The sequence below is a fragment of the Durio zibethinus genome, chromosome 8, assembly GCF_047325235.1.
Source record: "Durio zibethinus cultivar Kanyao isolate XHJ-2024 chromosome 8, ASM4732523v1, whole genome shotgun sequence".
NCBI classification, from domain to species: Eukaryota; Viridiplantae; Streptophyta; class Magnoliopsida; order Malvales; family Malvaceae; genus Durio; species Durio zibethinus.
The window spans coordinates 1,066,338-1,080,923 of record NC_143169.1 but is presented as its reverse complement, the minus strand read 5'-3'; the positions used below and the strand labels follow the sequence as shown (position 1 = coordinate 1,080,923).

The following is a 14,586-nucleotide window of genomic DNA, read 5'->3' as shown; positions in this document are numbered from 1 at the left end:
ATAAAAATAGAATTAAAGATATTTAAATGTATTATATTTGCATTTATATATCAAATAAAAAATTAAAAGTTAGACATATAAAAGAAGTATTACAATTTAGTGAGAGAATAAAAAATAATAGTACAATTTTGCTTTATGTATTAAATAAAACAAAAATATGAAACAAATTCATATACAAAAGTAAACTCCCTCAAACAAAATCCAACCAAAAAAGTAAGTTCTATTTTCTCACATCCAAAAACCCATTAAACTTTTAAAAATGGACTGTTCCATTTCCTCACACCCAAAAACCCATTAAACCTAAAAAAATGAATAACTATTATGTGTAAAAAACTTATACAACAACAAATTTTTTGAAAATCCAACCTATAAACAACTTATATTCTCTCATACCTCAAAGCCCACTAAACCAAAAGAATAATAGTTGTCATGTCTAGAAGACTTATCCATATTCTCTTGCATCCTAAAACCCACTAAATCCCAAAAAATAATAATAATAATAATTATTATTATTATTATTATTATTATCATGTGTAAAAGGCTTACGGGATTCTTTTTATAGATAGTATAAATAGTAGTATAGATGCCTCTTGGATTTTTTTTCTTACTTTTAGAATTTCTTTTTATTCGTTCATTTATTAAGTCTTAAAAAACAAGATTCCTCATTTTAGCACCATAACGTTAAGGTTTTCAATACCTTTGGTCTCTTTTATCATAAAATTTAATTTTGTAAGTATTTTTTTAGGATTTTCTTCATTAACAAACCAATTCATTCATGAAGATGAAGGAAAAGGTTTCCATGATTAAATTCAAAATGACCAAATATTTCTCTTCCTTTTTCTTATCCCATCATTTTTGTTTCTCAATCGATTATTCATTCAGTAATGCATGATTTCAATCTTCCAAAAGCTTTTATGAGAAAATGAAACAAAAAAAAAAAAGAATTTGATTCAAAAGTTTGCATTTTATTGTTGCATATTCTCACTGATTTACCATTTTTTTCTTTTATAGAATCCTTTGTTGACAAAACCTAAAGTACAAAGTCATAAAAAATTTTAAGAATTCAATTCAAGAGTCTTTGATTCATTCCTTCAAATTTACACGGATTTTCAACTTTAATTAAAAGTATATATTCGACTAATACTTATATCAAGTTTTCAAATGTCTTTTTAATTCAGTATGGAAACAATTTTATAAGAAGCTTTCAACATAACATTGTTATTTAATTTCTTAAAATAGTCTAAAATTTTGAATGCAATATCAAAAAATAATTAAACACTATTCCTGTTAATTTATTTGTAAAATTACATGTTTTGTGTAAAATTCTTTTGTGAATTACTTAATACAAGGACCATTATTGTTAAGTTAGTTTGCATTTCAAAAAATTATTATAAACTATTTCTATTTATTTTCTTTAAATGTTAACTTTCATATGTAAGGCATTCTGTTATGATTTGCTTACTAAAAAGATCATTGATGTTGTGTGATCTTTTAAAGACAAATAACAAGATCATATGCATTACTTTTTTATTAATTAACAATTATTCTATATTAGATGTTTTGATTTTTATGCGTACATAGAAATTGTTTACTTAAAAATTCCTTCAATTATGATAATAGATTTGTCAAATTGGTTGTTTACAAAGTTTAATATTTACAAAAAATTGAGTTAACAAGTATGTCACTTCTATTATTCTACTTATTTTGCATAATAATATTAACAATTTATGTGATGTTAACAATTTTTTTGTTGTTTTTATACTTTGATTGATGTTATGCAAATTCTTTATTATTTTCTTTAAAATGGATTGACAACTATAATGAATGCAAATAGAATTAAAAAAATCCATTAGGATAATCAAAATAGCTATAACATATTATTATTTTTTTACTAGAGATGCTTTTATAAGAATTTTGTTAAAGGATTCCTAAGTCAAAGGATCATAATTTAAAAAGTAAAAAATTACGTTTATAAAAGAGAAAAAGAAATATTTCAATAACACTTAAAATGCTAAAGCCATCTACCAACATTTTGATCAGATTTAGAAATAGGCATATGCCAATAAAGTGGATAATCAGGTTGCCAATCATATTGGATATTGAGCCAAGAAGCATCACCTCAGTTATTGAATTTATGGTGGTGGACGTACCCTTAGCCTTTAACATGATTCTAGGTTGATATTACGTTTATAAAAGAGAAAAAGAAATATTTCAATAACACTTAAAATGCTAAAGCCATCTACCAACATTTTGATCAGTTTTAAAAATGGGCATATGCCAATAAAGTGGATAATCAGGCTGCCAATCACATTGGATATTGAGCCAAGAAGCATCACCTCAGTTATTGAATTTATGGTGATGGACGTACCCTTAACCTTCAACATGATTCTAGGCTGATATAACGAGTCTGTTATGTAGTTAATTGGCTCAACTTCTCACTTAAAGATCAAGTTTTTAACACCAAACAAAATTGAAGAGGTCAAAGGAGATCAATCCATGATGAGACAATGCTATTTTCATGACGATTAAGTATAAAACTAAGAAGCAGATTGATAGTTTGACCAAAGAAAAAAGCCAAAAAAGACAAAGGTGACCAACGTGAAGATTAAAGAAGTGAAAAAAGCAAAGCAAAACAACTTTGTAAGAAGTAATAAAAAACCAACAAAAAAGAAACACGCTTTTAAGTCATTCTGAGTTCTTAAACTCTATACTTATATAAGCCACAAACTTTTACAAATTTTGAACAAATTTATAGAAGCCAAGCTCTCAAGCTAGCATACATATTTGTTAACATGACTGAGCTATTAAGCTGGCCATAAAAAAATTTAAAATAGAAATCTACATTTTGACTCAGTTTTACTTTTTTATTACACCCCATTTTACTAACAACCAAAAACTAACTATTATGTTAGGACTTGTCTTTCTTGTAGGAAACAGTCCTGACTAGAAAGAAATAATTTATCAGAAACCTAAAATCAATGACAACATATTAGAACCAATACATGACTTCATCTCTATACTATTTTATAAGAATAATCCTGAAAAATGTGTGTAAATCGGGGTCAAGCTTGACTATAAAGGACAACTAATTCAACTATTAGGAAATAAAGTTGACCTGTTTGCATGGATGTCATCAGATGTGTTGAGGATTAATCCTAATGTGATAGTCCATATGTTACAGACTGACCCAAACATGAAGTCAGTTTGATAAAAAAAATAGACTTTTAACCCAGAGAGGCAAAAAGCTATCGAGGAAGAGGTCGATAAACTTATACAAACATATTTCATCAGGAAAGCATGTTACCGCGATTGGATAGCTAATATGATCATGATGAAAAAGTACAGTGAAAAATAGAGAATTTACGTCAATTTTATTGACCTCAACAAAACTTACCCAAAAGATACTTTTTTTCCTTCCCAACATAAATTGGCTAGTTGATGATAACATCAAGCATGGCCTGTTCAGTTTCATAGATGCCTACTCAAGCTATAATTAAATCAAAATATTGAAAGAAAATGAGAAAAAAAAGCCTTTATTACTGAAAAAGGTTTATAATGCAAATCCTTGAGTTTTTTTTCAAAATTTACTTTGAAGCTATGATACTTGAACAAAACACAACGATCCTGCTTAGATTATAGCTTGAAGAAAAAATAAAAAAAAACTCATCATATAAATGATAATATGTGGCATTCATAGGAAACAAGCATTGACGAAAGTAGTAAAAAAGGAAATAAGAGAATAGAGTTAAAAAGAAAAATATGCAATACCATAAAAGAAGAGAGCAAAAAATTAGAGTTTGAAATGATACGAAAATAATGAATAAAGGAAAGTAAAAGGGATTTCAAGTTTCAAACTTTGAAGCAAATTGCTCACTTCCTTTACTCTACAATCACTGCTTCTCAACCCCTGACCTCTTGATTTTGAACTCGCTAAAAATTGTATTTTCTTCACTTACCATTCCTTGATTTTGCACACCTTTAACCTTCATTTAAAAAAAAATAATTTAGAATTCCAAGAATTTATTTATTCAACTCTATCATATTAATTAATATAATAAATAATTAAATTTATATAAAAACTATTCAAAATATAACAAATAGCATAAATTAGAATTTTTAAAAATAATGTTGTGAATAGTTGTAATTGAGAAATTACTTTCAATATTATTATTTAGATGTTTAGATAAGGAAAAGCATTTATGACCATTTTTTAGGGATATTATGACTCAAATTTTAATCACATGATAATAATTTTATTTTTTTTAAATAAATCACATGATAAATAGATTTGGTAATTTCATAATCAATTAAGAGGTGACAAAAAGATTGTATTTATTTTTAAATTAGATTTTATTCACTCTATCTTTTTTATTATAAGTAATTTTTTTACATGATGATTATAATAAAATTTTATATTTAATATATTGTCAATGAACAGAATTATCAAATAATAAAATTTCATTAATAAATAAATATTAATCTTTAAAAAAATATAAAATATTAATATTTAAAAAAATTTATTTATTAATAAAATAATATCATATAATTTATATCATTAATAAAATAATATCCTTTCATAATAAATCAAATATAAAGCCCTAATACCTAACTCTTTAATTCTTTTTAATGTGCATTTATTGTAAAATATTTAAATCCCGTGGGAGAAATTGGTAACTTCCAACGGATTTTTTTACTAGTTACTCGTAAGTAGGAGAGTAGGAAAATATAAGCCTCAAATCAATTTGTTAAGACCGTATTACAAGGCTATGATTTATTATTATTAATTAAATAATAATAAATTATTTATTTAATTAAAATAAGAAACGAATAAGGTAAATTAATGGGGAGTTGTTGCGCGTTAACGGAGGGACAAGACAGCCCAATGACGCTGTGGGAATTTGAACGGCAGCCGCTGTTCTATTTTTCATTTGTTTTTACAATAAAAATAATAATTAAAATAAAATTTTAAAGACAAACAACAATGTAATAAAATGGAAGTATAGGATTTTTTTAATTTTTATTTTATTAGAGTATTTGAAATTAGGACTGTAATCGAGTCGAGTCGAGTCAAGTTAAATAGTGAGAAATTTGAGCTTGAGTTCGACTCACAATTCGAGGCTCGATACTTGATTCGAGCTCGATCGAATTTTATTTTTTAAGTTCGAGTTCAATTCGTGATCGAATTCGAGTTACTCGAGCTCGCTCGATTAAACTCGATATATAAAAATAAGCTCGATTCGTATACTCGATAAGAGTTCGATTATTTATACTTGAACTCGAACTCGAATTCGAAATATTTTATTAATTAAAATAATAAAATATATTTAAATATAAAAATTCGATTAGACTTGCGAGTTACTCGAATGAAATATAAAAATATTTGAATTCGGTTCGATCGATAAGTCGAGCTATTCGAGTTCAAGCTCGATAATAATCGAACTGAATTCAAGTTTTCTTCGAATCGAACTGAATTCAAATTTTCTTCAAATCGAATTCGAATAGCTTGTGAATATTAATGTATCATTTACACCTTTATTTTGAATGTGAAAGAGAGAAGAAACAATATAAAAACAAAAACAAAAGAAAAAACGTAGAGAGAGAAAAAGAACAGAAATAGAGGCAGCCATAGCCGATAGAGGTCGTGTCAGCTGTGACCGAACATTAACACACATTCCAACTGTTTGCCTTCTCTCTTTCTTCTTTTTTCTTTTCAATTTCTTTGCGCATTTTTGGATCTGCTTTCTTTTTCAGGCCCTAATTTTTCTCTCTTTGGATCCTTCCAATTGAACAGTGAGTACTCAAAGGTATGCTTTTTTTTTTTTTCTTTTAAGTTAATATTTTTTTTGTGTACTTTGGTTGATAAGAATTGAAGAAAAGAGGGGAAGAAATGCTGATTCATGATTGCACTGCAAGACTGAAAATTTTGCTTACTACTGACCCAATTAGTTTTCTTCACTGTTCCTCTTTATTTTTTTTTGATATTTTTATTAGATCCCAATTCATTTTAATTCCTTTTATAAAAAACCTATTTTCATTATATTCTCTCTTTGTCATGTATATGATAATTATGCATAATTATTGTGATTTCCGTAATTGCACAATTGTTGGGGTTGATCCCATTTTCGGTTTCAGTTTTCATGTTTAGAAATCTAAATTTTGGGTTTCTTTTTATAGTAAAGAACAATTTGGATCGTTGCACAATTATTGGGTTTCTTTTCATATTATATTTGTTTTGTTTTAGGGTTCATTTAAGGCGCAAAGTAGAGGAGACTGACACATAGGTAGTAATAAAGGCTTTTGATCAGTCTGCTTTGTAGTATAATCAGAAGAAACCATAAAGTAATAGTAAATGCAATCTTAATTAATGGTTTTTCTCTTTTTTGGTGGGGAAATTAATTTATGTATAAATCCAGTTTTGTCTCCTTTAATACAGCCATTGTTCTATCACAGCACAGGGTTTCCATATATTGATTGCTTTGTGGTGGTGTTTCTATGGCATTTGCGGCTTCAAATCTTCCATCTGCTGAACAACAAACAGGTTTGTGATTGTAGCTTTTCTTCTTGCAACTTAAATGAACAGAATTTTGAGCTGAGTAAATGTTTATGACATGGTGTACATGTTTTTCCATGTTTTTAATATAGAGAGAAAATTCGCAGTGGTTGATAGTTAACATTGTAGTTTAAATGAAAATTCATGATAGGGATTGGATTGAGCTGATTGCAACCATAATGATATTTGCATGAAATGCTACACAATACTACATTAAATTCGAAAGGGATGCTGCATTATGTTTCAAGCTGAACTGTTGGTTCACAAGCATAGCAGATATATTTCTTGGTATTAAAGAATATTATGGTGACTTCAATTTATTTTGTCATCTTTGTCTACACATTTTAGGTGTCATAGATGATTCTTTGTATCGGGAACTATGGCATGCCTGTGCTGGACCACTTGTCACACTTCCTCGTGATGGGGAGCGTGTTTATTACTTTCCACAAGGTCACATGGAACAGGTATGTCAACTGTACATCTAATAAATTTTTTAAATTGGTTATATTTCATAAGTTAAAATGTTAATCTGCTTCGAGTTGTGCTTGTTAAAACCTTGGTTGGATGGGTTTGTAAACCCTTACCTTTTTGTTCTTATTTTGAGTTGCCTTCTGTCAATATTCTTTTCATATTAGTTAATCCAATTAGCATTTACTATTTGCAAGCATGATTCTTGGTTCTTGGTTATCTTGGGCTAGAAATTATCTGGTATTGATATTGGGCATTGATTTTTTTGAATTTTGGTATGATTCTCTCTTTTTGGTGAATCACTAATAATAATATGTGCGAGGGAAAAAAATGAACTTCTTATGCATTGCCTTGAAACCTTATTAACTTATATTGTTCTAACATATTTGAGAATTGCTATCAATTCATATGATGCAATGAACTTTTGAAGGTTTATAGATAGATATAATTTCCTCGATGTATAGATTGTGTAATAATATATATCTGTTATGTATGTATATCTGCAAATGTTTGTATGCCATGCAATTTGCTTGCAATATCTTTCTGTGTGTCAGTTGCCTGATGGTTACAGTCAAGTTCATGTTTGTTATATATTTGGATGATTAATTAGAATGCCTTTGTGTTTGATTGAGTTTTTCTAATAAAACTCCATGGTATCTATTGAAGATTTCTATCCCTAATTATTAGTCATTATTCATTTTTGTGTTTAGGTTTTATAGTTTTACACATGTTCCTTCTATTTATCTCTAGTAGTTCTCTTTTTTTTCTTTCTTTTTGTTCTCTATATACAGCTTGAGGCATCAATGCATCAGGGGTTAGAACATCAAATGCCTTCATTCAATCTGCCATCTAAAATACTTTGCAAAGTGGCATCCGTTCAGCTTAAGGTAAGTTATTCATACTTATTGGTTTTACTTTCTTTTGAGTTATACTACTTCATTTCCTTGTGCTAAGGACTTTTACTTTCAAGAGCAGGCTGAACCTGATACAGATGAAGTTTATGGGCAAATAACTCTAGTACCTGAAGCAGATGTGAGCTCTCTCCTCACCTTGTCTTTTTTCCTCCCTCTCTTTCATCATAACATGTAGCTGATGTTCAAAAGCTACATTTAGTTTCTAGAATCTCTTGTTGTAATTACTTTGAATGAGTAGTATATATCTCTCTGTACATTTTGGCTGTCCTGACTTATTTGTTTTCTCCAATATGGTCCAGCAAAGCGAGGTTACAAGCCCGGATGACCCACTTCCAGCACCAGAAAGGTGCATAGTCCATTCATTTTGCAAGACTCTTACTGCTTCTGACACAAGCACCCATGGTGGATTCTCAGTTTTGCGTCGGCATGCTGATGATTGTCTGCCCCCACTGGTCAGCTTAAACACATTGGTTGTATTTCCTTCATTTTGATATACTCCATATGTTAGAAATTTTCTGAATTTTCTATGTGGTTCCTTTTTTCCCAGGATATGACCCAGCAGCCACCTTGGCAGGAATTGGTTGCAACTGATCTGCATGGCAATGAGTGGCATTTTCGGCATATTTTTCGAGGTTATATATCATTGTCTTTTAGGCTGATGTTTTACTAAGTTGCCTTAGTGAGAGCTACAAAATTTTCAAGCATCTTGGCTGAAAGCTTGTTCAAAGTTGTTTTGTATTTTACGCTATCTGGTTACTTGGCACTTCTTTTACAGTGCTTAGCACATTTAGAACTTTTAATGTTTGAATTTTGATAAACTTTTATGAATATGGAGTTAAAGACAAATAAGTTCCAAGCATCTTATGACCTTGAATCAAGTATCTTGAAATTATATAGGTCATAGTTTGTTAGAATTAGGGAAGAGCCTTTTAGGCACTTGTTGGTTGCCACTAAAATTTCATGGAGTTGGAATCAATAGCAATGTGGGGACAACTGGCTCTTTTCAGTGGGATAACTTATTAGAAAAAATGTTGAAGTATTTATTTGTTTCAGTGGCATGCTTCTTCACATGTCATCTTCAAATGGTTAAGTTAATATTAGTTTTTTAAGTAGATTGGTGTCTTTCATGAATCATGAAATTGATACTTATAGAAACTGGAAGAATTGATTTTCTAAAGTGAAAACTCAGGAAGTTAAATGAAAATTTGTTTTAGGTTGATCCCTTTATAAAGAACTATGGGCTTTTGAAAGGTGAATCATCATGCTTGCGAACATCTAGCTGTTTTTGTTTCTGAACAGAATGTGTTCACTGTTTTTGCACCGTTATCATAATTCAGAGCCGTCTGATGGGTTCTTCAATTTTTCTATTTTTTTTCAATCTCTCTAATTTGCGGGTACTCATTTACAGTTGAAAAATTAAAAGTATTATTTATAGTTTATCTTTTCAGGCATCTCTTACTTCTCTGATGTGCAGTGATTTGAAGGTAATATTATCAGTTCTTACCATTAGCATGTTAACTTTTATTTGCAGGGCAACCTAGGCGCCATTTACTCACTACTGGGTGGAGTGTCTTTGTTAGTTCCAAAAAATTAGTAGCTGGTGATGCATTCATATTCCTGAGGCAAGATCTGTCTTTCTTGGCAAACAAGATATCTATTCTCTTTTGTTTCTTTTATTTAATCCACTGACCTATGTATTCATATTTACTGCTTTCCAGGGGTGCAAATGGGGAGCTGCGTGTTGGAGTGAGGAGGCTTATGAGACAACAGGCAAACATGCCATCTTCTGTTATATCTAGTCATAGCATGCATCTCGGGGTGCTTGCCACTGCATCTCATGCCATTGCTACCCGAAGTATGTTTTCTGTCTTCTACAAGCCCAGGTTTGTAACATCTTGCAGAGTGAACCAATTCCACCCCTATGTCATCCTCTGTCCTTTTATCAATTGTATTAGCTATTTTTGTTGTTATTTTTATCATTATCATCATCATCATCATGATTTTTATGTTATTTACTATTTGGTTAAAAATTAGAAATCAGATTTTGCAGATTTTGTGTTAGTGCATATTTGTACATTTTATGTATTTGTCTTTCTTGTTTGACCCTGAATTTGATTCTTTTGGATTGAGGCTATATGCATCTTTTTATCTGTTCTGCGGTCATAATTTATTTTTCCTTCAGCGTGTATTAAAGATACTCTTCCTGAGGGATGAGGTGCATTAGACTTAGGAATATATCCTCAGATGCAAACAAATGAAAGAGTTTGATCCAATACTTTAGGAAGGTGATATTAATTGTGACAGAATATATACAATGGCATAGGGTATGGTATTATTTGCCCGTACATGTCTTTCTTTTTCCTTTTTCTTCTTATTTTGTGGCATTTTATTGGGGTCCACTAAATCAATGATCTTTTTAGGTCTCCATTTGTTTAGACTTCTGAATATTTTTTATAGCCCTGATCATTCTAAAGTTGAGTAATTCGTGTGTTTTCTTTTTGTATATATTCGAAGAGGATATTTGTTCTAACAAGCATTAATGTTTATCAGAACAAGTCGGTCTGAGTTCATCGTGAGTGTAAATAAATATCTTGAATCTCGAAACAGTAAGCCATCTGTTGGGATGAGGTTCAAAATGAGATTTGAGGGTGAAGAGGTTCCTGAAAGAAGGTATCCTTCTGACTGCATTGTTTTCCTTGGAGTATGAAATTGTTAGTGCTTGTTAACCAGTTACCTTTACATGCCTGTAGATTCAGTGGCACAATTGTTGGCGTTGGGGATAATAAATCAACTGGATGGGCTGATTCTGAGTGGAGATCTCTAAAGGTTAGCCAATTTCTTCTGTCTTGTCTTATTTGTTCTCCATTGAGACAAGAAACACTTTTGGGATATTTGACTTGTGAAACTCTTGTTATAATTTTGGCTATTTCCAGGTTCAATGGGATGAACCTTCATCAATCCTGCGTCCTGATAGGGTGTCCCCATGGGAATTGGAGCTACTTGTCGCAACTAATACGTCTTCAAACTCACCACCTGCTCAAAGGAACAAGCGGGCTCGACCTTCCGTTCTACCTTCATCATCTTCAGATCTTTCTTCACTTGGTACAATTGTTTACTTGTCAGTACCTGTGTTTTAACTCTTACTTGAGATGTTAACTGAACACTTTATGCAGTAGGTATGCGGAAATCACCGGTTGAGTCTTCTGCTTTCTCATATTGTGAAGCACAACGTGGACAGCCATCACCTAAATTCTCCTCTGCTGGAAAGCCTAACTCTGTTAGCTTCAGTGGGAATGGTTCACTGGCAGCAGCTTCTAGCAACTTAACATATTGGTCTAACCGAGTGGAGAGTGTTAGAGAATCTTTTGCACCAGTTGTTAGCAAAGAATCTTATGAAAGAAAGCAGGGCACTGGGAATGGCTGCAGGCTGTTTGGTATTCAGTTACTTGACAATGTGAACATGGAAGAAAATTCCCCTGTGGCTACAGTTTCTGGGACTGGGGGAGATGACCGGCCTGTTCCGTCACTAGATGCTGACTCTGACCAGCACTCTGATCCATCAAATCTTAACCGGTCTAATCTTCCTTCTATAAGTTGTGATCCTGAGAAGTCATGCATGAGATCTCCTCAGGAGTGGCAGAGCAAGCAAATTCGTAGCTGCACAAAGGTCATTCAATCACATTTTTTTTTGTTTCCTAGTAAGAAAATACCTTAGAATCCCCTTGAAAGATTGCAATTCCTTTGGTTGTCTAATTATTCATAACTTTATGATTTTTTTGTCAAGATCTATTTGCATTTTAGTTGAAAATTGTCTTCACGCTAGAGGAAACATTATGGAAAACCTTCTAAAAAGATTGATTTACATCTTAGTGAACTTCTTTTGTGTATTGATGCAGCACTTTAAATGTGCAGAGGTATTTCGTTAAATTTTTTTTTTCTCTCTAAATTTCCATAGAAGGATGTGGTGCATGTTACAAACATTGTAGAATTTTATGAAGCGTGTCTTTTTCAGGTTCATATGCAAGGTATGGCAGTTGGAAGGGCCGTTGATTTGACGCGATTTGATTGTTTCAAGGACTTGCTAGGGAAGCTGGAGGAGATGTTTGACATCAGAGGTCAGCTTTGTGGATCTGCTAAAAATTGGCAGGTTGTCTATACTGATGATGAAGAAGACATAATGATGGTTGGGGATGATCCCTGGAAGTAAGTTCAGCCTTCCTATCTCTTTCACTGGTTCTATATTCTTGGTGCAGGATATTCCTAAATCCATCACTTATTTGATTCTTAGGATCCAACCATTAAAATGTTGTGTAATGTCTATTGATTAGTTAGTTATTTTGATTTTTTGTACATTCTCCACTTATTAAAATGATGGGCAATATAAATGGTAAAAGGACACAAATCGCACCACTTGGCTTTTAGCCCAAGTGAGAAAGGTATAATATCTTAAGAAATAAGCTTCAGTTGTTTTCTTTCATCTTTGACAATTCATCAGACAAAATTTTATTGTTCTTTTGAGAATGAGTGATTGAAATAAAATTCTTGGAAAGTTTGAAAATATCTAATTGAGATTTTATGCTACAGTGTGAATCCGAGCTCAGTGGTGGTTCAGCTACTGATTCCATTTTATCCCATTGAACTTCTTTTGCAGTGAGTTTTGCAACATGGTGAGGAAAATTTTTATCTATACATCAGATGAAGTCAAAAAGCTATCACCCAAGATAAAACTTCTGGTCAATGATGATAGCATACCACCGAGGCCTGGTGGTGATGCAGTTGTCAACCCTGATGACCGTTCATCAGTTGTTGGTCCTGGGTGCTAAGGTACCTGGGCCTTTATACAACGCAGGAAAATAGTGCTTTGATAAAAGAGGTTGAGAAAAATGGAATATAATGCTCAAGATTTTGTCTATATCTGGATTTACCCAGATGATATACCACCATTGACATGGCCATTCCGAAATGGCTTAGTATGGCATCCATATCTAGGAGCTTGCTGCTCTGTCAACAAATTCATCTGGAGAGTGAGGCGTGCCTCAAAGATATGGTTAGGTCTTCTTATATAGTTAGAGTTTCTTGTTTCACTTTTCCCCTTAAATATTTTTGTGAAGCACTTCTCATTGTGATTGTTCATTCAGATTTTAAAGTAGGCTCAAAAGTTTATTTCTCCTTCCCGTGCTTCAATGGAAGTTGTCCTCCACCTCCTCCATCATCTTCGCCACCTTTTTTTTTTCTTTTAACCTTGTTTTTCTGTCAATTTATTTTTGTGATATAATATACAACATGTCACATTGGTCCTTTGTCTATAAATACATATAGCATTGCTACCTTTTGGTTACCTGCTGATTTATATATATATATATATATATATATATATATATTTTGGTTGCCTTTTTATTTTTTTCATTTTGTTGTGTTAAAACAGTTGGCAATTTAAGGGGGGTTTATGAATTTTTTTTTTCTTTTCTGCAGCCTAATAAAGTAGGATTTATGTCAAACAACTTGGTGTTTTCAAGCAGGGTATGTTCATTTGCTTGCTGACCCAAGATGCTGCTCTATGGCCTGCTTATTGTGCAGGCAGCTGTAAGAGGAAGATCCGCTGGGTTTTTTTGGCTGTGTTATCGATCCGATCCGATATTTCTATCCATTTTCTCACGTTAATCCGATGAATTGAAGAAGTTCATAGGTAATCATGAAGCCGCCAATTTTCTTACGTTTTACGACTTTTAAGAGACCTAGACTTTCCTTTGTCTGTCACTTCAACTAAAGGTGTTTTATTATTATTATTGTTACTAAGTCTTTGTAAGTAGACTGATTTTTTTTCCTTTCTTTTTGTTAATTTAGCGGTGAATGAAATGAGTCATTTGTGATCTTATCTATGCTGCTTCATTTTCAAATGATAATATTTTTTTCACAATTTGAGGATAAAATATAACCGTACGTTTATTTATTTATTTATTTATATATATATATATATCCGTGCATTTAATTTTATTAGTTTTGAAAAAAAATTTTACCATTTCTTAGTTCCTAAATGTGTCATCATTTTATCATGATATATGAGCAAAATATTCTCCAAAAAAAATTGCAAAATATAGTATTAAAATAAAATTATTTATTAATTAATGCTAATTAATAAAAAATAATTAATTAAAATATTATTGAATTAATTAGTAAAAGCATCAGTTTTTTCCAAAAATATTAAAATTTTAATTAATAAAAAATGTAATTATTTTTTTATCTTAATATTTAATTGAATATAAAATTATAATATTTATCCAAAAACATATTATATGTATGCTTAATAAAAAATAAAAATTACCTTATAGTATATGTATGTCAGTAACTCTAAGAAATTATAAGAGAATGTATATTTAAAAATTATGTTTTAAGATTTAAGCTACTATACTCTATCTCATTCTAAGGTATATATAAGAATATATATTTTATTATTTGTTCAATTTATATTAATAACATTATTATTTAATATCTAAATTTATTAAAATATAGTATTTATATATAATTAAAATATAATTTATATTAAAAATAATATTTTCATAAATATTATATTATTGAATTTATTTTTTTATTTCGAGTTAGGTATAACTTATAAATTTATATATATATGTTGGATCGAAATTAAGTATAAAATAT

At 30.6% G+C, this 14,586-nt stretch overlaps 1 protein-coding gene across 36 annotated transcripts; it reads left to right on the top strand.

Moving 5' to 3' along the window:
* The first annotated feature begins 5,593 nt into the window (after nt 1-5,593).
* On the top strand, nt 5,594-13,807 carry LOC111278878 (auxin response factor 1-like). Of its 36 annotated transcripts, none has more exons than XR_016343914.1 (18): nt 5,594-5,638; nt 5,792-5,804; nt 6,242-6,281; nt 6,451-6,538; nt 6,899-7,014; nt 7,810-7,905; nt 7,994-8,050; nt 8,232-8,384; nt 8,480-8,564; nt 9,464-9,554; nt 9,651-9,815; nt 10,483-10,602; nt 10,683-10,758; nt 10,866-11,034; nt 11,106-11,599; nt 11,945-12,135; nt 12,584-12,979; nt 13,405-13,807. XR_016343914.1 is itself a non-coding variant. In XM_089764482.1 (15 exons), the coding sequence occupies exons 2-15, from the start codon at nt 6,493-6,495 to the stop codon at nt 12,753-12,755; spliced, it is 2,028 nt and encodes a 675-aa protein (XP_089620608.1). In that variant the 5' UTR covers nt 5,594-5,679; nt 6,434-6,492; the 3' UTR covers nt 12,756-13,270. The 36 variants fall into 36 exon arrangements, 9 of the variants coding, with proteins under 9 accessions (XP_089620608.1, XP_089620605.1, XP_089620607.1 ...); XR_016343915.1 differs by having other exon boundaries at nt 5,594-5,679; nt 6,456-6,538; XR_016343913.1 differs by having other exon boundaries at nt 5,594-5,679.
* The last annotated feature ends 779 nt before the right edge of the window (nt 13,808-14,586 follow it).

Bases quoted from the DNA above. Each gene is read 5' to 3' on its own strand.
- LOC111278878 (XM_089764479.1), top strand. From the start codon at position 6,493: ATGGCATTTGCGGCTTCAAATCTTCCATCTGCTGAACAACAAACAG. The intron at 9,816-10,482 runs GTTTGTAACATC...AATGTTTATCAG, and splicing joins TCTGTCTTCTACAAGCCCAG to AACAAGTCGGTCTGAGTTCA. The intron at 11,035-11,105 runs GTACAATTGTTT...CACTTTATGCAG, and splicing joins TTCAGATCTTTCTTCACTTG to TAGGTATGCGGAAATCACCG.